This window comes from Aphidius gifuensis, linkage group LG2 (genome assembly GCF_014905175.1).
Source record: "Aphidius gifuensis isolate YNYX2018 linkage group LG2, ASM1490517v1, whole genome shotgun sequence".
Lineage (NCBI taxonomy): Eukaryota > Metazoa > Arthropoda > Insecta > Hymenoptera > Braconidae > Aphidius > Aphidius gifuensis.
Window position 1 is genome coordinate 14,831,099 of NC_057789.1, and position 26,641 is coordinate 14,857,739.

Here is a 26,641-nt window from a genome sequence, read left to right on the forward strand (position 1 = left end):
TAACGATTGTCACAGGCTTGGTACAAGCCTGGAATAACAAGTCTTGTGCAATGACTGTAAATACAAGCTTGACACGAGCTTGGAATTTTTAACCTTGTGTGAGGCTTGGAATTAACGATTGTCACAGGCTTGGTACAAGCCTGGAATAACAAGTCTTGTGCAATGACTGTAAATACAAGCTTGACACGAGCTTGGAATTTTTAACCTTGTGTGAGGCTTGGAAATAACAATCGACACAGGCTTGGTACAAGCCTAGATTAACAAGTCTTGTGCAATGACTGGAAAAATTCTCTGTGCCAAGCTAGGTACATTCTAGTCCACCAAGGCTAGGAAACACAAGCTTGTAACAAGCCTGGCACGGCCGTTCACCCTTGTGGGATCCTACCTGGGATGTAAGACTAATAAATATTTTCCAATGAAATTTTAGTGAGTTCATGACTAATATCAAGACAACACCAACATATTATTACCTTTAAAGTTTCGAATCCTCATTTTATTTGTTTCAATTTCTTTTCATTACATAATTCACCACAACTTCTAAACAAAGTGTGACATTACTCATTTTAGTGAATTATTTATAAGATGTGGAAGAAGAAATTATAAAAATAAACACCTATGCCATTAATCATATCAACATGACCAGTTCCATCAATAAATTATAACAGTCATATATTTATCAATAGTTATACTGAAATAATCAGTTTTTTTACTTAAAAAGACATGTATATATGTATATATATATATATTCTATTTTTTTGTCAAAATAGAATGATTACATTTTCAATTGTCAATGAAATTGTGAATAAAATGATTCCCTTTTTTTTTTTTTTTTGTTTCTAAATAGAATGTATGTGGATATTATATAGAGACATACTTTTATTGTCTTGTACATAAGCCTATTGATTTTTCCATCATCATATTAATAAAGTTATATATAAATCAGTTCATTTATTATCAATAAAAACAGTTATTATAATTTAAAGACTATTTTTTGTTCAAGCGATCTGTCAAATCTTGATTTCAAAATATATAAACAAATAAATTTATTGATTACCTTAAGGTTGTTTGTAAAAGACATCGTCGAATCAATATTTGTAGTTTGAGGGGCCCGTATATCGTAACGCTATATCTCATGCCCGGGTACTCGAAATTTTGTTGCGCTTCTGTCTCGAAACCGGCTTTTAAGTGTGTCCGTGCATATACAGACAGACACTAGCACTACTGCTAGCAAGCAAGTACAGTACACAGCTACATTATATGCTTGTGTGTGTCACGTCTGTGCGCATCACTTGCCGCGAGAAAGCAAATATTTTTTTTTTAAAACTTGAATAACTTTTAAAATCCGTGGCAAATATAACTTATTTTTTCAAATTATATTCGTTTTTTTATCTACAATTTGATAAAAAAAAAAAAGTTTTCGAGTAGACAACGAATCTACTATATGCTGTTTAAGAAAAAAAAAATTGTTTCGCACTATTCTCGTGTATAAAAGTTGTCAACTTTGACATTCATTATTTATAAAAAGCCGAGGCAAAAAAAATTGAAATAATTTGTCAAGATAGATAATTATTTCATTTAAAAAATAAGCCTAATTAAAAAAAAAATCGAGTAGAAACTCAAATATTTACAAACAACCTTAACGACAGGAAAAAAAAAAAAAATGTGAGTGACTGAGAAAGAAAATTTGTTTATTTATTTCATTAACAACCGACAAAGACAGAATGACAAATGACATGAGAATGACAAAGAGAACCAAATAACCAATCAAATCTTAGGAAGATCGATGACAACTGTCCTTTTTATATAAGGATAAAGAAAATAGGAACAGAAAAAAAATGAGGAATTTTTAAAATATTTTTTTAATCAAATATATTTTTGACTATACAACATAGTACTTTTTATTTTAAACATGGCCATTTTTACGATTGAATATTATGATACCCAGATAACAAGTTTCCGGTAGATTACCGGAAATTACCGGTAACTAAATACGAAAATTACCGGTAACTAAATACGAAAATTTCCAGAAATTTATCGGTAATTCTTGTGGCAACTGCTACCAGTAATCGACCAATAATTTTCCGGTAATCATTATAGTAGTCACTACCAGTAATCTACCAGTAATTTTCCGATAATCTTTGTGGTAAATGTTTACCAGTAATCCACCAGTAATTTTCCGGTAATTTTTGTGGTAAATATTTACCAGTGATTTACCAGTAATTTTCTGGCAATCTTTGTGGTAAATATTTACCAGTATTTTACCAATAATTTTTCGGTAAGGATGGCAGCTACGATAATTATTATATATATATATATTCATATTTGAACGAATTATATTGAAATTATATTTTTAATCATGATTGCAAAAAAATTATATGGATCTTCAAGTTTCTACTGTGTGTATAACAAAAAATGTCTTTGAAGAAAAAAAATACTAAGCGATACCATGTTATTTGGCGAAAATGATTGTTCCAATTTCCTCCGATTTTGTAAAATCGAGGACATTCAGAAAAAATTGGAAAAAGGAGAAAAGAAATTTCCCCGAGGAAATTCTAAACACATTGCAGGTAATCAATAGATATAACCATTTATTTTAAACAGCAATATTATAGTATTATTAATTGATTCCAGGAATATTTGTAAAAAATTTCGTCTAAAGTTTTTCAATAAAATTTATAACAAAAATGACAAATTGTTTTCAGAAATATTATACATACTTTCTGATAAACGGTTCTACAAATTGTTTGTTGAAACTAATTTTGTAAAAAACGGGATAACACACAATTGATAGTGCGTAGAGAAATATATTCACGCGAAAACATTAATTTTGAAGCTACAGCTTGTCCTTAGCTACTGCTTTTCCTTTGACATTTTTATTCTTTCAAAATAAAATTGCATGTATATTATTCATTTAATAGATAAAAATGTCCGAGGGAAAGCAGTAGCTGAGAAAAATATGTCGCTAAGGGATTAAAGTTGCCAAAAAAATTATGAAGCTTGAAATATAATCTTTTTGGCAACTGTAACTCCTTAGCTACTGCTTTTCCTTAGACATTTTTATTTTTTAAAATAAAATTTACATGTATTTTATTCATAAAATAAATAAAAATGTCCAAGAAAAAGATGTAGCTAAGGTTGCCAAAGAATTATGTTTCAAGAAAATAATGTTGCTTGAAATATAATTCTTTGGCAACAGTAATTCCTTAGCTACATCTTTTCCTTAGCTACTGCCTTCCCTTGAATATTTGTATTTTAAAAAAAAAATTTTCATGTATTTCATTCATAAAATAAATAAAAATGTCCAAGGAAAAGCAGTAGCTAAGGAAAAGATGTAGCTAAGGAATTACTGTTGCCAAAGAATTATATTTTAAGCAACATTATTTTCTTGAAACATAATTCTTTGGCAACCTCAATTCCTCAGCTACATCTTTTTGTTAGCTACTGCTTTTTCTTGGACATTTGTATTTTTAAAAAATAAATTTACACGTATTTTATTTATAAAATAAATAAAAAATGTCCAAGGAAAAGCAGTAGCTAAGGAAAAGATGTAGCTAAGGAATTAATGTGGCTAAGGAATTATTTCCTTGAAACATAATTTTTTGGCAACATTAACTCCTTAGTCACATTAATTCCTTAGCTACTGCTTTTTCTTGGATATTTGTATTTTTGAAAAATAAATTTACATGTATTTTATTTATAAAATGAATAAAAAATGTCCAAGGAAAAGCAGTAGCTAAGGAAAAGATGTAGCTGAGGAATTAATGTGGCTAAGGAATTATTTCCTTGAAACATAATTCTTTGGCAACCACAATTCCTTAGCTACATCTTTTCCTTGGCTACTGCTTTTCCCATAGCTTTTAATTTATTTAAAAAACTAAATGATCATAGGAAAAAAAGTAGCTAAGGAAAGGATGTTGTCACATGTTAATTTATACGAAATTAGTTTTGCCAAAGAAATTAACATGTAGGGCAACCTGCTTATTATGTTTCAAGGAAATAATTACTTAGTCACATTAATTCCTTAGCTACATCTTTTCCTTAGCTATTGCTTTTTCTTGAACATTTTTCATTTATTTTATAAATAAATTACATGTAAATTTGTTTTTTAAAAATACAAATGTCCGAGATAAAGCAGTAGCTAAGGAAAAGATGTAGCTAAGGAATTGAGGTTGCCAAAGAATTATGTTTCAAGGAAATAATTCCTTAGTCACATTAATTCCTTAGCTACATCTTTTCCTTAGCTACATCTTTTCTTTAGCTACTGCTTTTCCTTGGACATTTTTTATTTATTTTATCGATAAAATACATGTAAATTTTTTTTTTTTAAATGCAAATATCCAAGGAAAAGCAGTAGCTAAGGAAAAGATGTAGCTAAGGAATTAAGGTTGCCAAAGAATTATATTTTCAGCAACATTATTTTCTTCAAACATAATTTTTTGGCAACCTCAATTCCTTAGCTACAACTTTCCCTTAGCTACTGCTTTTCCTTGGACATTTGTATTTTTAAAAAATAAATTTACTGAAATAATGTTTCTTAAAATATAATTCTTCGGCAACCTTAATTTCTTAGCTACATCTTTTCCTTAGCTACTGCTTTTCTTTGGACATTTTTATTTATTTCATCGATAAAAAACATGTAAATTTTTTTTTTTTGAATGCAAATATCCAAAGAAAAGCAGTAGCTAAGGAAAAAATGTAGCTAAAGAATATTTTTATGTATACATTATATTAATTATTAACTGATTCCAGAAATTTTTGTAGAAATAGAAAAATTTATAAAAAAGATTTATTTATTCAATTTCGTAAAATAAATATAATATTGATTACTTGATATGCTGATTTTTTTTCGGAAATACGAGCTTGATAAATATTATATGTGTCGCATTTTTTTTTCTTTCTTTATTATACGCAAAGTGGAAAATCAAGATGAGCAACAAAAAAAATATGTTCGAAAAATATAATTTGATAAAGATCCCCAGATCTGGATCTGAAAACCTTTATCATTTTAGCTGCAATGATTACCGGAAAATTACTGGTAGATTACTGGTAAACATTTGCCACAAAGATTATCAGAAAATTACTGGTAGATAACTGGTAATTATTTACCACAATGATTACTGGAAAATTACTGGTAGATTACTGAATGTTACCAGTAATCTAATGGTATCAATAATATTTGTGGTAAATGTTTACCAGTAATCTACTAGTAATTTTCCGTTTACCTGTTTTTTGAAATATTTTGTATTTACCAGTAAATTTCCGGTAATTTACTAGTAGCATATTGTCTTACCAGTTATGGTTATCTGGGTACTTACTACGTCTGATTAAAATTCTCAAACATAGTAAAACTCACTGTTTACATGATAAATGTTGCTAAATTTCCCAAAACATCCACCAGTACTATAAAACATAGTAAAATCCAGCGGTTTTTTTTAGTAAAACCTAATATTTTTTTCTCTCCGTGTATGCATGCACTAAAATTCTAGTACTGAAAGTTAAATTTCAAGTTTGGGTACTGTAATTTTAAATCATGCTCTGATGTCCTGTAATTTTCAAGTAAGATGCTAGGATTTTAATGCACAGTACTAGAAAACCATTTCCAATACTGTACAGTAATTTTAATCTAAGACGCTAGGATTTTAATGCTTGTGCTGTAATTGTCAAGTGAAATTCTAGCATTTTACATGAAAATTATTATACAGTAGTAGAAATGTTATTTGTTGAGTTTCTTTAATCTCTCAACAAAAATAACTTCATCTTACAAATCACCCCGATGGTGCAGCAGTAGAGCGTTTGGTTTTAGAATCAGCTAGATAGTTAGGCATGTAGGTTCAAGTTCCCTTAGAATCATTTCCATTAATTTAGTATGTCACAAAAATTGTTATGGAAACGCTCTACAAATTTTTTTGGAAAATGCAGTCCCATACATCAAATTTTTAGCATTTTACTTGAAAATTACACTACAATAGTAGAAATGGTTTTCCGGTACTGTACAGTAAAATGCTAGCGTCATGCCCTTTGATTAAGGTTGCACCCTTGATACTAACTGGTCTTTTTCTGAAGAGGCTCCATACTGATTTCATATTATTTATTGAGATTTTATGTTTAACCAAAACTTGGTGCAACATCTTTTTTTTTAATTAATTTTAAAACAGGCATACTTGATTTTTAAAATTTTTTATCGTTGTCTTATTTTCATAGATCAAAATGAAATTGATCATAGGAATCGTCCTCTCTGCGCTGGTAGGTTCAATGGTTTGCGATGATAATATCGATATATCAAGTGCCTTTATGGAGGTTGCTGATACATTTTTCTCTGACACATTACCAAGACATGAGAAATTCCAAGATACTTCAACTGATGACAAGGTAAGATCAATGTGAAAAAACACTTTATAATTTTTGTTTTTTTCTTGCAATTTTTATGAAATTGAAATCTCACACATTCTACCCGAAAAATTTTCTATTGTATTTTTATTTTTTTTAGTTACAAGTCATTTAAGGTTGAAAGTAAATAGAATTTCCAATTTTGATTTTTTGGTCCCATATTACAGAAGCCAGAATAATTATTTATTTTGTGGGTTTTTTTCGGAATTTTCGTGCACTCAGAGAAGGATAAGTTAACAGTATACCAATATGTTTACATTAAACATACAAAAGTTTAATGTTAAGATATATATATTAACAATAAACATAGATATCTTAACTGTTAACATACGTATGTTTATAGTTACATACGTATCTTTACGCGGCCAAATATTTTGATGCGCCAGTCTACTTCTTGTCATCTTTTTTTTTTGACATTATATTGTGATACTATTCTAATTGTAATATAATATAATATGTACTCGTGTTGTCATAAATTTATTTAAATTTAGTTTTTTTGTAAATTCATTCTTAATTTTACATTCAATTTTCATATTTACATACGTAAATGTCTTCAACTATCAGCCTAACCTTCAAATTGTGTCAATTACAGATATCTTAATAGTTAACATACGCATATTAACTATTAAGATACGTATGTTTAATGTTAATATATATATCTTTGATGTAAACTTATCAGCCACCACCCATTTTAACATGGCATATGTTAACATTAAACAGGATATGTTAACTGTTAACATATCCTTCTCTGTGTGTGTGTACTTTTTTTTAGATAAGTTGACAACTTCAACACGCAGGAATAGGGGCTGAACACATATTTCTGTCTGTAGTGGAAAAAGTTTCTATAGAATATCGCCAGTGGCAGAAATTTAGAAGTTTTTTTCTTGTTGCTGTCCTTCTGCCGTTTAAAACAAGAAGTCTGTTTCGAACAATCATCACAGTGTTCATGTCAAGGAGTGACGTAGTTGACGTTGAGAAGTTTTTTCCTTGACGCAAGCCATCTATCGTTTGACACCAAACACTATCTGAACGAAATATTTTTGTTCAATTCGAGATTTTTTTTTTTTTTTTACAAAACATTGATCATTTTTAATAAACAACTCATTTCTTTTTTCACAAATATTTTTGCCAAGAAGTTTAATTCTACGGTTGAAAATAATTCTTCTTTTTTTCATCCAAAAATTTTCTCTGGGTATAGATTCAAAATTCTTCAACATCATTCCTTAGTCAGTCTGTTCTCAAAAGGTCTCTCAGAGTGTCAATTTTTAACATTTGTAGATTGTGAATTTTGAATTTTTGAATTTCCTTGTTAATTTCTATGATTTCTATGAACTAAATGATTATTACAGAAAAAAAAAATGCGATCACAAAAATAAGTATTGATTATTTAATGATAAAATATAGCAAAAATAACATTGATGCAGTAATGATGAAATGCACAATTATTATGGAAAAATGAAAGAGTTATCTATTTAAAAATTTTTATAACGAATTACTCCAGTGGAAATTCAAGTCACGTTCGGACTCGGATTTGGTCAGGAACGAATCAGTATGTAACGCGCAATTTTAACATTCGGATCCGAATCGGGTCAGGATACCTGACCAGATCGTAAGGTTAGAGTAAAAATACTTGGTCAGAAAGGGATCAGAAAACCATAATTAGCTAATAAATAGAAAACTTTAAATCCAATTATAGTAACCTCTTTATTGTCAATCCCGCAATTTGTAACAATATATATATATAGGGTATGTTCGCACTGCATATTATATTATTTATATGAAAATACTCAAAGATATGTGAATACATTTTAATTAAAATTAAAAAATGTATCAGGAAATAAATAAAAATCTATAAATAATTAAATATAGTAATTACTAAGCCATATTTATAGAACATTATTGAACATAATTCACGGAGAGAAATCTGCTGCAAATAATGCTGTCCAGAGTCAAGCAAATTTTGCTGTAGTTTTCAGTAAAATTTAGTAGTTGCGTGGGGAAGCCACCAGGATTGACTCAAATTTCCTACTACACTACAGTAATAATAAATCAAAACAAAAAAAAATTAAATAAGAACTCATTGTTTTAGACATCAAATAAAAATGTAAGGTGTTTATTAATTAAAAAAAAAATAAAAAACTATTATATAATTATCATGTGTTTCACCTAAATATTCGTATCATCTGGCGGGGAAAATTACTATAAACTACAGTAATATCTAGGATAAAGTATTAACTAAAAACTTCAAATATTCCTGTAAAATACAGTAAAAGTTGAGATAAAATATAATAATTATTATTATAATAAGTGGGAAGTGGTTGCTGAAATGACGTCAGCTATGATTTTTACTAGACTACTACAGTATTTGATGTAGATTTCTCTCCGTGTAAATAAAAAAATCGTGCGTAATACGCTCGAGGGAGGTGAAACTTTTTTTGCAGGTTGATTTTTCAAACGAAACGTTAGACTCTGGTAGCTCTCAGAGCTAAGGAAGAATTTTGTAGCTGAGATAGACCGCGGGGCTACGAAAGCTATTGTAGCTAAGTTACACCTCACCCGGAAAAAAAATTGTACGTCGCATTGTATATAGTAACATATGATTGCATATTATCGTATCCTATCGTATGCAGTATAATAGTATAATAGTATAATACCATAGTATGTTCTCCCGGGATAAAAATTTTAAGTACCGAAAATATCTTAAAGCCTAAAAAAGCCTGGGTGAACACTGGGATGTTCACTAAATTTTTACTGGTGTCAGGCTTGTACCCAGGCTGGAATTTCGGGTTCGGCACAAACCTGTGTCTCGGGCTTGCAAAAAAAATTATGAAAAAATATAAATAAATTATTAGTATTAGTTTAATATTCTTAAGATAATTAATTTTCGAGTTAAACAATTTGAATAAACGATAACAATTGAACGAAAATATATGGCCACGACGCGGGATCTATGCGTCTAAATTCAAGACCATTTTAGCATTCATTTTAAGAAGTTTTTTTGTCATTACAAGAATAATTTTTCTTTTTTCAAAACCAATTTAGTTCCATTTCAAATCTAAATCTGTCATGTTTCAAGAATTTTTTTTGTCTTTCATCAAGACGTTTTCCATTCATAACAAGAATTTTTTTTCTTCTTTCAAATCTAAAAATTTTCTAAAACAAAAGTCCTATCTGATAGAACTTTTTTCTTTTAGTGTTCTATTCAAAGTTTATACATCTCATTACTATTTTTTTTTTTTTTTAATTGAAAATATCCACAAGTCAAGTAGGGCTTGGTAAAACGATGCTTGTTACATGGCTGTGTTACAAGGCTCGTGTGAGACCGGGGAAATCGAAAAGCACAAGCTTAGACTTTTGAGGTTTGGGTGAAGCCGGGGAAAATCGACGGAGACAGGGTTGTATCAAGCCTGTGCTACCGAAGCTTGTGTAAGGCCAGATGAAATAAGAAAATACAGGCTTGACACAAGCTTACATCACCAGGGCTCGTGTGAGGACGGACAAAATGAAAGGATACAGGCTTGACACGAGGCTGAGTTACCAAGGTTGGTGTCAGGCCGAGTAAAATCAGTGGGCCCAGACATGAGACATGACTTGGCTACACGGAGAGAAGTTTCCAATAAAAATTGTTGTGCTGTTTAACAATTTTTGTAGAACAGATAATAAAATATGTTAAAAACAAAACAAATATTATTATAAACTTAACAATTTCTACGAGAATTCAGTTTGGCCACCTTTTTATTGTGCTAGCACAACAATTTTTATTGGAAACTTCTCTCAGTGTACCGTGGCTCGATACACAATCTTTGCACAAGCCTGACACGGGTAGGGCTTCATGCGGTACCGAGACCGAGAGTATCGACTGAAAGTCTCGCCGGTATCGCGAGACTTTGAAAATTTCGAATTTTTTTTTTTTTTTTTTTTTCCTCGTAACGAATCGTATTGAAAAGAAGAACTGTTATATGCAGTACAATACTGCACAGTAAGACATTGCACAGTAAGACATTGACGCTACAGTCACAACGAGATATCTACAAGCCTTATGTACCTATGAAAATTGTAAAGTTACGCCAATTATATTTTCCTAAACTGATATTTTTTGTATCTGATATTTTAAAAGCAGTATTTTACTTTGTGAAAAGGAAAAAATACATACACGGAGAAAAATTTTCAGCAAATTTTGCTATGGCGCCATATCATTGAGGGTCTATCTTCTGACTATTAAAATATTTACTATCATGTTAACAAAAGAAAACAATTTTTGCTTTGAAAAATTGAAATGTACCATAGCAATTTATATAATGTTTTTTTTTTTGCTATGTTCAGAAAAAAAATTACAACGCATTAAGAAATTTTTACCGAGGCCAAATTTATAAGTTAAAATAATCTAGCCTAAAAATTACATTGTACCATAGCAAAATATATTTATTTTTTTTTTTGCTTTGTTATTCATAAAATTTTACGTTGTTGCTGTGGACAAAATTAAAATGATCCTCTGAAAATTTACAATGTGCCATAGTAAAAATTTAATTCTCTCAGAAATCCTATAGGTGTCACTGATATATACAAAGCAACATGGTTAAAGTCATGGTAGAAATACTACAGGTATGGCAGTGCGCAGCCTGGTTTGGCCGCTGTGAATTGACCAATCAAAAGGTCGCCTTCTCGCCACAAAAATGGAAGACTTTATGCGCGCGCGATACAAATTCGTTAAGAAAATTTTCAAGTTTTTTTTTAATTTTTCAGAAGTTATCATATTTATTCAACTAGATTTGGTATATTTTATAATGATTCACATACATCAATAATAAAAATTAATTATTTATATTAAATAAATGAATCCAAGTATAATAAATACAACACAACCTCTATTGTTTGTGGCATCAAAAAAAACAACAACAATGAAAATATTATAATTTATTTGTTAAACTGTCTTGGTTTTTTTATTTTTTTGATTTTTTATAAACATGCTCCACATATATTTATTAGTATTTACAACAATATAAAAAATAGTTGTCAAAACAGTATGTTAGAGAGAGAGGATCTTATAATAGAGATTGCGTGTTAGAAAGAAAAGCAAAACAGCTCGATGGCGCGTTCTTGATTGGTTGAAAAAATAAGGCTGCGCAGAACGCGACGAAAAAAGCATGGACTACTGCCATACCTGTAGTACTTCTACCATGGTTAAAATTACAATGGGCCATAGCAAAAGCAATGACAGACTCAGAAATGTCAACCACCCCCACTTTTTAGCCGACTGCGCAGGCGTGTCTTTGCTAATGTTTAAGTTGTTAATGAAAAACAAACAAATGTTAGCTTTTGTAAATGTTGTTGTGGCGCAGCGGATAACGCGTAGGAATTCTGTTCGGAAGGTTTGGGGTTCAAACCCTGGTTTAGGTTAATAAATTAAAAAAATAAAATAAAATAAAAAGAAATAAAAAAAAAACAAATAAATAAATTATAGATATTGACAATAAAAAAAAAAAATTTTATAATATTTTCAATAAATGGAATAAATTTTGCGTTTGACCATAACAAAATTACTATGGTACACAAAAAAAATAGCCACGCCCACACGATATTTTGCTATGGCCCATATGAAAATATCATGAAACCGATAGATGGCGCAGCTCAGCTAGGGCCATTGTAAAATGCTATGTTTTTTTCGTAAAAATAAAAATTTTCTCCGTGTATCAATGAAGAAAAAAAGAAAAATCTATTTGTTTGTAATTTCTAAAGACTATTGTCCAACTACTACTAAGTTTCAACTTCGAACATTCTTTCTTTTTATATTTTTTCGGAAATATTATTTTAAAAATTCTGAAAATTATTAAATTATTATGTTATAATTTCGTATGATTTAATTTATCAATTTTATTGATATAAAATATTAATTAAAATAATTAAATATTTATTTTAAAATATTGAATAATATAATATTAATTGTTTTTATTTTATATGAATTTTTAATAAAATATTTATTATATTATTCAATCATTTAAATGATTGAATAATATATAAATAAACCAATTGGTTTCTATTGTTTTATATTTTACTTAACGAAAAAATATTAGTATAAAAGCGAGACCCGGCGATACTTGCGAGACGAGACCGAGACGAGACCGAGACCGAGACCTGGTGTGAACGAGCGAGACCGATACCGAGACTCGCTGAATCTCGTCTCGTCTCGTACCGCATGAAGCCCTAGACACGGGCGTCAAGTTCGAGATTCCTAACTGGGAAAAAGTATTTGAATTCAAGACTTTTGTCTTAAAACGTTGTGAACACTGAAAAAATTTTTTACAGGTTTTGTAATTAAAAGAAAATGAGAAAAACAAGAAAACCACCGTAAACCCGAGAAACTAAATTTTTTCAAACAATTTCCCTCGGCCATGAGAACACCATAAACGAGAAAAGAACAAAAAAAAACTAGGTAATTTTATCGGGCTCGATCGATTTTGTTTATAAAAAAAGTTAGATCCCCGGGTTTATGGTGGTTTTCTTGTTCCTTTTATTAATCTCTGAATGGTGATTCATACAAATTTTTTTAAAACAATTTCCTTCGGCCACGAGAACCCCATAACGAAAGAAAAAGTATTTCCGCGGGCTTGATCGAATTTATTGTAAAAAAAAAATCCGTATTATATGTTACTTTTTATCTTTTTCAAATATATTCATATAAATCTGCGTATTCAAAATTATTTACTTGTGATAAAAAAACTCATTGTAGCTCTGTAGCGTTCACGCGCTACTTTTATGTATACAGTAACGCTATACCTTATTTTGCTAACACTATTGGGCGCGGAAGTGTCGGGCGCTAGTTTGCGCTCCATTTTTATTTTAATATTTTTTTTTTTTTTTCGGCCGACCTAACCAGGTATTCGAACCCATGCTCCTTAACTCCAATCGATTCTAAAACTATGCCTTAACTTACGTACCCACGAGGCGATATAAATGAGCAAATTTGTTTTATCAACTTGTAGAAACGAGATTATTTTTTTTTAACGTCACAAGTAGTAACAAGACTATATGGTTTTTCTTTTTTATTAAAAAAATGATTATATTCTATATGAATTTGAATAAGAGAGCTAAGCTATAGCTATGGAAAGACTTATAAATTAGATTTCGCTAGAATGTTGGTTCAAACCCAGTTCATAGTTTTTTTTCTAATGATAAATTTTTCAACAAATTTTATGCTATTATTACTATTATTATAACTTCATATATTATTACTATTATCAATATACAGAGTGTCCCATTTTAATTTCCCATTCAAAAAGAAGAAAAAAAAAAAAAAAAAATTCGAAAAATCCAAAATGGCGGAGTTTCCGGTTCAAACATAGTTTTTTTAAATGGATACTGCATTTTTTAAAACAACATTAAAATACTTACTTGAAAATTTGAAAAATTTTCGTAAATCACTTTTCGGCCCGATTTAGTAGTTTTCTGAAAAAATATGGCTTCAATTGAAAAATGTTATTTAAAAAAGTTGTATCAAAAGACAAAACAAAAAAAATTTTAATTTAAAAAGTTTTCCGGTATGAACATTTTTTTCGAGCTAGGTAATTTGTTTTATTAAAAAATTGTTCACATCAAGGCTAACACTTTTTCTAAATAAAATTTTCCAGAAAAATCGATTTTTTTTTCAAAACTTTATATATGCTTCTAACTCCGCCATTTTAATTTTTTTTCGGAAGTTTTTTTTTTTCCGTTTTCGTCTTTCTGGGCGCTACAACTTTTCTAAATATCATTTTTGAATTAAAGCCATATTTTTTTCAGGAAAATCCATAAACAGATAAAATCGGCCCGAAAAAAAAAAGATTTTATCGAAAAATTTTTCAAATAAAAAGTGTTAGTTTTGATGTAGAAAACAATTTGGTACAAAAAAAAAATGCAGTATCCATTTAAAAAAACTATGTTTATACCGGAAACTCCGCCATTTTGGATTTTTCGAATTTTTTTTTTTTTTTTTTTTCTTCGTCCCCCTCCAAACCCTACAACTTTTACTTGAAACGTTTTACAATTTAAGCTATATTTTTCGAAAAAAATCCATTGATAAATTGAAATGGGACACTCTGTATAGTGTATACTCTTATTAATATTTTTATAATGTAAAATATCGAATAAATTGATTAAGTCTTTATGATTACGAGATTTCACTTTTATTGATTCTTTTAATTTACAATTTTTCAGCTTATCATTGAAAAATATACTGTTTCATTTATCTTACAGATTAATGCGATAAATATAATAATAAATGATATCAGCTATCCTTAATTATGAATTATTGACGTTATTTCAATAACATAATTTCGTTTACCATTATTACTATATTAGATTAGTATTTGCAAACGATTATCAAGTTCATTTGGATCATCCCAAGTATATTTGATTCAAGCACAATGTATTATGATTTTTTTGTAATAAATAATCAGGAAGAAAGACTTTTTATTATTACTAGTAAAACAGTTTGAATCACTTTCATTTTCACATTGATAATTTTTATACAATAAATTTGGATTTTCATTTTTTTTCACGGTATTTTTTCAACCAAGGAGGCATAAAAGTGTAGGTTTTCGAAAGAACACTCAAAAAACCATTTTTCATTGATTAATATACGTGAAAAAAATTATAATAATAATTATAACGGAATGTACAGGTAATAATTTAATAATAATATAAAGTTCTTACATTGTTGACATAGAGTAGAAATAAAGTTTTAAAATTTCAAGTTGGAATTAGCGCCTTGATTATATTTGAGTTCTCTAGCTTAATCGTCTCAGCACACTCGATATTTATTTGATCATTTATTTTTTGTAAAAATTCATTGAACAAAATGTTAATTCACTAGGTTTATATTTTTTATTATTCATTTCTCCTTTTCGTTCTCCAGATTACTCAATTATAAACCCCTGATAAATTGAATGAAACAAGTAAGTCGATATATATCGAAATATCGAATTGGAAAATGGTTAAAACCACACGTATTAAAAAAAATTCAATTAGGTTTTAGTTTATCTTTTCAATGAATTTAACATTGAAATTAAAATAGTATAGGCAGAGAGTGTGTTCACAACGAATTTGGAGGAGCAAGCACGAGCCTTGGCGAGTGTTTCCCCTCCAAATGAGTTGTGAGCGGGCTCTCTGATTCGGCAGATGTAACGAACTATATTTTTTGTCACTATGGACAGTGGGAATAATGTGTGAATTTCCAAAAAACGCACAACCCCTCCGACGCTTTGGAAATTCACACATTATTCCCACTGCCCTTGTGACATAATAGTATATTCCGTTACAAGTGCCCAGGCAGAGAGTGTGCTCTCAACGAATTTGGAGGGGCAAGCACGAGCCTTGGCGAGTGTTTCCCCTCCAAATGAGTTGTGAGCGGGCTCTCTAATTGGGCACATGTAACGAACTATATTTTATGTTACTAGAGACAAAAGAGGTCAAAATCCACGTGCCATTAAATACCCAGCCAACTTTCAAGTAATTTAAACAAAGACCAACTAATCTTTGACACCACAATTCCTATATGCGACACGCTTAACAAATTCTATCAATTAGACCGATTCTACAACTGGCTACCAGAAACAGACGAATTATAAATAAATAAAAATATCAAACACACAAATAAAATGTATCAAACAGTTTCTGTTTACAAAAATAAAGACATAACAATATTTATATGAAAACAACAAAAATAAAATAAAATATTAATAATAATAATCATAAAACACTATGAAGCTTTATCTTAAAGTTGATTCTGGAAATCTGGAATCGCAACAGATTTTTTTTTTTTTTATCTTATGTTTAAATAAAACAATTATCTACATTGTCAATTTTTTTCAATTTTTTTTTTGTGTGGTATTTTTGAGATATTTACTGTCAAAGTTGACAACTTTAACACACTTGGTTTTTCCATCAGTGGCGCCACAAAAAATTTTAGGACACGGGAAAAAAATAGCGTTTTTGATATACGGGCCCTTCGTGGTATAAATATTGGTTCGGTGATGCGACTGGGAATCAACCTTAAAGATTTTAGTGTTAAAAGAAAAAAATCTAATCATAATTTAAGCATCTTTGTATAAGTTTTTTTGACGTATTAAATAATAACATATGTATAAATACTGTCTTTGAATAAATAAAACTTTGCTTAAAAAAAAAAAAAAAAATTAGAAGTATTACATATAAACAAAATAAGTGAAATGAAAACAAAACATACACTCAGAGAAAGATATGTTAACAGTTAACATACCAATATGTTTACATTAAACATACAAAAGTTTAATGTTAAGATATATATATTAACAATAAACATAGATATCTTAACTGTTAACATACGTATGTTTATAGTTACATACGTATCTTTACGCGGCCAAATATTTTGATGTGCCAGTCTACTTCTTGTAATCTTTTTTTTTTGACATTATATTGTGATACTATTCTAATTGTAATATAATATAATATGTACTCTTGTTGTCATAAATTTATTTAAATTGAGTTTTTTTGTAAATTCATTCTTAATTTTACATTCAATTTTCATATTTACATACGTAAATGTCTTCAACTATCAGCCTAACCTTCAAATTGTGTCAATTACAGATATCTTAATAGTTAACATACGCATATTAACTATTAAGATACGTATGTTTAATGTTAATATATATATCTTTGATGTAAACTTATCAGCCACCACCCATTTAAACATGGCATATGTTAACATTAAACAGGATATGTTAACTGTTAACATATCCTTCTCTGAGTGTAGATTTACGATTTATGTCCCCAAAAAGCCTCAATTTTTAATTACCTCTTTATTCATCATACCGTTAATGATCGAAAGACATAAAATATCCAAAAAAATGTCAAAATTTTGAAGTACAAAGTTAAATAATTTGCTGGATAAAAAAAAAAGTTGAAAAAAAATTAGGCGCTGGTTTTATTATTATACGAGTCGGTCGTGTTCGGCTACGCCAAACTTACACTGAGAAAATTTTTGGTTAAAAATAAGAAAATATATTCTTGTAGTTAGAAGAAAACTTCTTGGCAATATTCTGTTTGAAAAAAGAAAATAATAGTTTATTATAAACAATAATTGGTTTGTAATAAGAAAAATAAAAGTCTTGTTTACAAGGTGTCTTGTTTAAAACCATAAATAGTTTGCTTCCCATTCCCGAGCGACACGGAGCTTTCCGGAATTTTACGGAGAAATTATTTCCACTAGGGGTTTACTGATATTTTCCCATATTTATCGTTTTTATCTTTATATTCAGTGATATTTCTATATTTCCTATTATATTCACCGATATTTTCCATATTTATCGTAGTGAGATTAAGAGATTTAGAAAATTTTTTAGGGGGGGGGGGGCTGCCTTTATATTTACTAATATTTTTACATGATTATCGTGATTTTCTTTATATTTAGTGATTTTTTTTTTATATTTACTGATATTTCCCATATTTATCGTACTTTTCTTTATATTCAGTAATTTTTCCTTGATATTTTCCTATATTTTTCTATATTTTCCTATAATTGTATAATAATTATATATAACAATTATATATAAGATTGGGCGAAAACGTGTATATAATTTATATAAAATTTATATATAACGATTATATATAATAGTTTATATAAAATTATATTTTTTATATAAATTTTAGAACATTTCCCCTCCTCCCTCCCTTTCCTATGAATTGTTTTTATTTAAAAATTTTCTTATATTTTAATATACAAAAATCAAAAACAAATCTTCCATCAGGATTCGAACCCGGACCCTTCTGGTTGGGAGGCGAGTACGTTACCTCGAAGCCACAAATCTTATGATAGATTTCTATAAAAATATACATAAGAATATGACAATTCTAAATTTTTTACTTTGCTGTTTTAATCACAATTCTATTACTGACTTTTATTCAAATATATAAAATTTTAATTTTAACATCTCTTCGTTCAAATCATTATGAAAAAAAAGATAAAGACGGTATTAAAACCAGAAAGTAAAAAAATTGAGAAAAGTCATGTTCTTATTTATATTTTTACAAAGATCTATCATAAGATTTGTGGCTTTGAGGTAAAGTACTTGCCTCCTAACCAGAAGGTCCCGGGTTCGATACCTGATGGAAGATTGGTTTTTGATTTTTTTAAATTAAAATTTAAGAAAATTTTTTGAATAAAAACAATTCATGGGAGGAGGAGGGGGGAGGGGGATGTGATAAAATTTATATAAAAAATATATATAATTTTATATAAACTATTATATATAAATTATATATCATCGTTATATATAAATTTTATATAAATTATATACACGTTTTTGCCCAATCTTATATATAATTGTTATATATAATTATCTCAACAAAAAAAAAAAAACAAGTTTTTTCATTGTTTCGAAATCACTATTGTTGAATTGTGTTATAAGAAAGACAAGAAAGAAATATATTTTTGACGTTGTAATTAAGTCTGAACTATTGAAAAAAAAAAATTTTAAACTTGACCCCACCTGATGTAAAATATATGTCTAATAAAAAATGAAATTTCATTTGGGAAAAACCAGGTGAAGTCAAGTTTAAAATTTTTTGTTTTCAATAGTTCAGACTTAATTACAACGTCAAAAATATATTTCTTTCTTGTCTTTCTGGTATCACATCTTAATTAATATACACACAATTAGTGACAATTTCGAATACTTGACACTTTTTTTGTAAAAAAAACTTGTTTTTTTTTTTTTTGTTGAGATATCACATCTTTTTGTAGAGTAAACAATTTATTTATGCTGTCAAATTAGTTTAGAGGTTATGTCATGCATACAAACAAATAATAACATACTGCAGTGCAGCCAAAATATAAACACTAAAAAAAGAGAAGAGAAGTAATTGTAAAGTTTTACCAACTGAACCGAAGAAATCTGGTCGATTTGATAAAAACGCAAAGACCGTAAATATCAATTATGCTTTAAATATCCGCAATAAAAATTACCGCAATGAAAAAATCTGATTTTTTTTTTTAAAAAAAGCTCGACATCGATTTATGGGATCATTACCAAACCTCAACATCCTCATTCAACTCTATCATATTTTAATTAAATTTCTAAAAGATTTGAGACGGAAGAGGACAAAATATTTGATGTATAATAAGGCACGGTAGTAGTAGTTACTCTCATCTCACACATATTCTCTTCAACACATATATATTCTTTTTCATACTTGACTCGAGGCACTACCGTGCCTCTTGATTTTATATGATTTTATATATAAATTATATATTTTTTTTCCGTGTGGGTTCAATAGCGTCATTTTTGAATATACAATTTCTACCACGTAGTTGAAAAAGTACCGTTAGCGCATTTAGTTTATAGTCAGTTTTCGTGACTATGAACTCAAATTAATTTATATCTAGTGAACTATTTGGTCGATCTCAATAATTTTATATTCAAATTAAAGAACGATTTGTAACTACTTATACCATGTATAATAAGTGTTTTTTTTGTTAAGAGGAGTCTAAATTAATCAATGAAAAATGTTTTTTTTGAGTATTCTTTTAAATGCATAAAAGTGCAGGTTTTTAAAAAGACACTCACAAAAACTATTTTTCATTGATTAATTTAGACTACTCTAATCATAGCATTATAGATCAAGTTATAATCTTGGATGTAGAAAAGACTTGGTCGTTAGTATCTCAGATTCCTATTAGTGTTGAACCCAACACTGTTATAAACGCTATCATCAGCAGAAAAGTTCGCTAAATTTGTAAAATTACCCTCAAAATTGGACTGCATGAAACTGCATTCTTTCTAAGCCTGCCAACTTCTCAAATACCAACGAATATCATTTCCTTAATAAAAGCCATTATTACTACGCGAACAAAGTTTCAAAAGGAACATCATCAAGTTATTTTTGTAAAATTGATACAACATGTATCTGAACAACCTATTAACCTAGAAACTGATTTCAGTTTTTCATAAAAAAATAGACTAAATAGTATTTTGGAATTAAAAACTTTTTCTTCTTAAGTCTTTCAGTGGTGTTTTGGGTCAAGCTATATCTGGTTTGGGAAATTTATTGGTAAGTGAATCGATCAATCAGCAAGGGAAAAATGATGGTCAAAGTAGCATTGACCTTACAATGTTTGCACCGTTTATGCAATTACTTGCATCCTCTTCAATGGCTGCTTCAAATCATATGAAAAAGATGCCCAGCGATCAAAAATCGAATACACCAGCTATTGATTTTGAAAGCTTTATGAGTATGGCAAATATGTTCATTGGCTTTAAAACTGACAAAATAGAAAGTATCATGGATTTATTGCCGATATTGTTACAACGTATGAACAGTGGAGGTTTATTCAAAGAAAAATTAGAGGATCATGCCTACTCATCTGGTTCATGGTACTTGCCACCAGTTATCGAAAATCTATACATTGTATGGGAACACTTGAGGTGAGTTTCCAATATTTTATTCATACGCAAAAAATAACTTGATATAAAAAACGTTACAGTAATTTTCTTTTACATTATAGAAATTCTGAATTCGGGCGAACTTTATGGGAAAATAGTGGTCTTGCCTACATCGTAAATTCTATGAAAGAACCAGACGGCCACATCAAATACGAGTTGATTCTTGAAAGTTTTGAAAACCCCAGTGCGCGTAGACGATGGATAAAATCGCTGACGACTTTTGTTGCCAACTGGATTTCTCACATCTCTGACCCAGCGATTCAGCAACGCTACCTTACTACTGCACAATTTGTCGGAAATAGTTTTCTTAACTCACAGGGGTTCCCTCAAACTACATTTTTTGATGCTTCGCAACCAGCTGAAAGTTTAACCCGAATAATCAACGCTGCAGCAACAAAATACCTTGATGTTAATTTGGATAGCAGCAAGTATATTAAGCCGGCTATTTCATACATACAAGATTTAATAAAATTGGCATCTAAGCAAGGTTTTATAATGTCTCGTGTGAATGCTAATGAATTGAGCTCTCGCCTTAGCAATACTATAAACAATGACATTGTCTCTCCACTTTTGAAGGTAATATATTCGTCTATTATAAAGTACATACGCTGGAATTATATTTCGAATAACTTATTTTTTTAATGCAACAGACATATCGAGCTTACAAGTGGGCAGTAAAAGAACCACACTGTTCGACTCACATTCTTTGTGTTATTAATGAAAGAGCCGCCCATGATAATTCTTTATCACTTCAAAACGGTCTCATAAAAATCTCAAGTTTTTCAGCTGCTTTGGCTATAAGTCATAACACAGGCATTAGCTTGAGAACGCTGTACAATGCTATTCAAGCGAACTCAAACTGCTATGTAAGTGTACACAAGTATGTTTATACTTTCATATCTCGAACAATTTTTTCAATTAATCTTTATTGAAAATATGGTTTCAGATAAAGTATCCAGCTGATTGTAGTGGCTTCCATATGGAAGAAGTTCGAGTTACCACCGAAGCTACTCATAGTGAATTATAAAAGTGATAATAATGAGAAGAGCGATACAAATTTCAGAAACTATAATTTGTGTGTGTAAATGCACGACCAAATACAAATGCATTATTTTCAATTACTACAATCACGTTTATTATAAATACATTGTATTTGTTCTGCTAGAAAAATTTGATTCACTTTATATGTATGTGCGCGTCAAACAAAATGTTCTGAAGACAATAAACACTTTTGTTAGAATCCTGACAATTTTTATAACAATTAAAAATAAAGTTTCTTATTCACAAAAAAAATTCATTCATTTTGATTATTATGATAAATAATGATAATGATATTAATTTTTAAAATTCAACAAAAATTTTTTTGCTACTTATAAAATTTGTATTGTCACTAACAGAACTGTTGATTCATAAAACAAAAATTAAAATACATATAATGAAAATTGTATGTTTAGTAAATATTGTTGTGCGGTTTAACGTTGATTGCAAATATCTGTATTTCTAGTAAAGTTTCTTTTTTTTTTGGCTATTTTTTGACAACTTTAAGACACAAAGTACGGGCGTTATTATACCAATAACGTTTTTTTATTTTGATTCAAAACTTTGTATTTACTATCAGTTTGTAGCGCTCGGCAAACCAGAATTATTTTTATTTTTCATTTTTTTATTTTCTATTAGTGGTTTTTCGTTTTTTACTACGAATTTTTTCACTCGCACAACCCATACGAAATTCCGATTTTATTTTCATTGCTCCAGTTACAAATGCAGCTGCAGCTCTTTCTCCTAGACTCGAATCTTTAGCAAAAATACATTTAAAAGCTTCACGTGCTAAAATATCATCAGGTAGGTTCCTGGCTTTAATATCTTATTGATTTTTTGAATATGCAATATCGTGATTTTCACAAACATCGTCTAGAGGATTTAATCCTCGATTACCCCTTGCGCTACGTTTCTCTAGCTATATTTCAGATCCACAGAATAAATAGAAGAAAAAAGTGGCGAGGGTCCAATGATTCAGGCAAGTTCTGTTTTAAATGGGCATTTTAAAAAATTTTACCCGATTTTGACAAAAAAATTATTTTAAAGGTATTTCGACCTCCCGATTTTAATAAAAATATTTGAAAAATTCTATCCCCCCGGGAAAGGGTTAAAAAAAATTAATTAAAATTGAAATAATCAATTTCGCGATTCCTGTTAGAATTAGAAAAAAAAGTTTCAAGTAAAAGTTGTAGAGAATAATTTTTTAGGGAAGGTAGGTCTTATAAGTTTTTTTTTTTTAACCATCCGTTTTCGCGTAATTAATTATTAAAGTTTTATATTTTTTGATTAAGGTACAACCAGGGCAAAATTCGAGACATCTGGCGGATGTTTGTTGAAAACACTATAGATTCATGAGTGCGACAAGAACGAGAGATTAGAAAAGGAATACTGTTTCTCACTCCCACTCATGTATTTAGCAAAGACAAAAATTTATTATCCTCTATTAATTAAAATTGAGTATTATAGCCGATATTAAATTTAGGTGAAGTTTTTTCGTCTTTTTTTCTAGTTTTATTCTTTAGTTTTTGGTGAATATGGCATTATTTTTTCAAGTATTTCGATGGGGTATTATGTAAAACCGAACATCGTTTTCCATAAGAGCCTATGTTTAACCTCGAAAAAAAGGACCATCTTTAACAGTTAATTAATCAAAAAAACATCTTATAACAAAAAATCTGATTAAAGAAAAAGGTGTATCGTTATTTCAATTATCTACTCTATAAAATTCGTGAAATCGTCATTATTTTTAATTTTCCCTGGTTGTACCTTAACGCGTTACCCCTCATGAACCGCCACACAAAACTCTCCTGCGCGACCGCAATAGATATATAAAAAAGAGAGATAGTTTTATTTCGACCCGATGCTACCCGACGCCACTTGACTGTACCCGACTCAACGCACACACACACACACACACACACAGCTGTTGTATTTACACGCACCGTGAAAGTATTAGTGACATAAACTTTTAAATTCGATTTCTATTAATTTTCGCATCGTCGGCTCGGAATAACAACAAAAGCAATTGTTAATAAAAAAGAATCTTAACAAATAGCCCCATATTTTTTCGTCATATTATAAATTAAATAAACTATCGTATGCTCATAATAATATTGCTATTTCTATTTTCTCGCGGCCCGTAATTATTTTTGGGGGAAAAGGGGTAGTTTTTTCGTGGAAATGCCATATATCAAAATTGATGTACATAAATCGAAGAAAATTTTCCTATTTTTATTTTATTTTTCGGTCAATTATTTGAAGAGTTATTCGATATTTCTCTGGCAAAAAATATTTTTTTTTGATGTGTAAATATCTTTAGGCACGGGTTGGGTATGGAGTAAAAGGAAAAAACATAGAGTTTAGACGTCAGATCCAATAACGGATCTGGGCAGGAATCCATTTTCTGTCAGTTTACATTGCGCCTTGCAGCGCAATGGTAATCGGTCGGTAACCGTTACCATCAGGCGTTCTGTACTATAGATGAATTCAAATGCGAGTATTTATATATTGTAACGAAATTTATTATTTCGTGGGATCTCGAAATAAATAATCCTCCGAATGGATACTGATTATTTATTTGTTAACGCTTGCGTGTTAATAACTAATGAGAATTAGTTAATAACAAATATAAGATCACTAGTGCGAGGCTCAGTGTAGGGTCAAGACTATTATATATGACATCAATGGGGTGGCTGTTCGATGTTTATAAGATGTCTTGATACGTAAAACCTTATCGCGGCGAATGCTCCACAGGGCCCAGCACTACATAGGAATCGGAGGTGGCTTATATTTATTACTAGATGCCCGAGGAGTCAGCGCAGAAGACCAATTTTCGTCGTAGAAAGGGATAGAAAATGAGACAGAAAGAAAGATAGAACGCGACGAGATATACTTTCTCCAAGACCGAGGGTGCGTTCCGTGGCTATCCAGTCCGTACGAACTTCAAAATGGCGACGAAAAAAATGAAAATTCTAATAATGTTAAAAGTTACTATGATACATCACTATAGCCAAAGAGAAAGCCAGAGATTTATAATAACTTAAAATATTAAGTATTAGTATTTTTTTCAGGTTTAAGTTGACAGAGTTTCCATTTAATTATTTTAAATCTGTCGAATAAATTGGCTAACGTCAAATTTGATCAGATATTTTCAAATGAAAAAAATCAGATCTACCACAACAAAGGATCAAAATATTTCGAAACTCCGCCATTTTGAAGTCCGTACGGACTGGATAGCCACGGAACGCACCCCGACTTTTCTCGTAAACTATGTTACCTACATTTCATTTAGCGGCATTTTTTGAATTTACATAGAATATTTTTTATATAAAATTTTATGCTTGTAATTTATTATAATGAATTAAATGACTACTGACAAATGACTAAAAATAGATAATGCTTACCTGTTAATTTCTACAAAATGAATAAGCCAAAGAAAGTAACGGGTATGAAACTCCCTTCCCTTAGACATTTTTCCCATAGCATTTTGTCAATTTAAAAAAACAAAAAGCTTTGGGAAAATAGCTGAGGAAAGAAAGTTGCCACATGTTAATTTATTGAGAATTAGTTCAGCCAAAAAAATTGACATGTAGGCAACCTCTTTTCCTTAGCTAATATTTTTCCCATAGCTTTTTATTTATTTAAAGTAACAAAAAGCTATAGAAAGAATGGTAGCTAAGGAAAGGATGTTGCCACATGTTAATTTTCACAAAATTAATTTAGCCAAAGTAATTAACATGTAGGCAACCTCTTTTCCTTAGCTAATATTTTTCTCATACCTTTTTATTTATTTAAATTAATAAAAAGATATAGGAAAAATGGTAGCTAAGGAAACGAAGTTGCCACATGTTAATTTATACGAAATTAATCAAGTGTCAAAGATCTTCAAGCTTGGTTAAGAAAAGATTTATCAAGTAAGTTCACTTGATGATTTGTCAAATGATATACAACAAAAACAATTGATCTAAGAACTTTTAAGAGAGCGAAAAAAATGGAAGAATGAGTTTGGAATTAATAATGGAAATAACATCAGCAATAAGTCATAATGTTTGGAAATTAAATTATCAACAAAAATCATCAATAAAAATAAATAATGAAAATGATAATACAAATCAAAAAGACAAAGAACATGCGTCAGCAATGTTGAAACCATCAGTGTCAGGCACGTTATGAATATCATTGTCATTATCAAATCGTCAAGAAAGTCTTGATACATTTTTAAATATGTCACAATCAAATGGTATTAATTCTTTTATCAATTGAACGTCTGATTTAAGGATGCATCAATTATGAACACATCAAGACCATTTTTTTTAGATACATCAACAACAGATATTGATAAAATTAAGGAAAACGAAAATAACAATAATAAATTTATTAACAATGGATTGAAATATTCACAATGTAACGATGACATTGGTGATCGTTTAGCAATGGCTGTTTCAAAAATTTCAACTGAATCAATGATGCAAATAAGTATGTTTAGTGATGTTTCTGGAAGTAATCCATCTTCTAAAGATTAGTTGGATAATTTAAATGGTGAAATTGACGATAGTTTTTACAGTAATCCCTGGCGGAAATGGTGAGAGCTAAGCCAGAAGAAAACGATATCGCTTTTGTCGCCAAAGCCAGAGCAAAACCAGAGCAAAGCCAGGGGTGCGTTCCGTAGGGGGACCGCGGTCCTTTTTGGCCATAATCAGAGTGGATCCATAAAGATTAAAAATCTCCCTAGGAATCCCTAAAAAATAACCAGTCTCATGTAT

The 26,641-nt window shown here is 29.5% G+C and overlaps 1 protein-coding gene across 1 annotated transcript; it reads left to right on the forward strand.

Annotated features, from left to right (window-relative positions):
- The first annotated feature begins 2,447 nt into the window (after nt 1-2,447).
- On the forward strand, nt 2,448-22,133 carry LOC122849101. Its single transcript, XM_044147690.1, has 6 exons — nt 2,448-2,567; nt 6,202-6,369; nt 20,398-20,822; nt 20,903-21,416; nt 21,491-21,706; nt 21,787-22,133. Exons 1-6 carry the CDS (start codon nt 2,463-2,465, stop codon nt 21,865-21,867), a joined length of 1,509 nt encoding a protein of 502 aa, XP_044003625.1. The 5' UTR covers nt 2,448-2,462; the 3' UTR covers nt 21,868-22,133.
- The last annotated feature ends 4,508 nt before the right edge of the window (nt 22,134-26,641 follow it).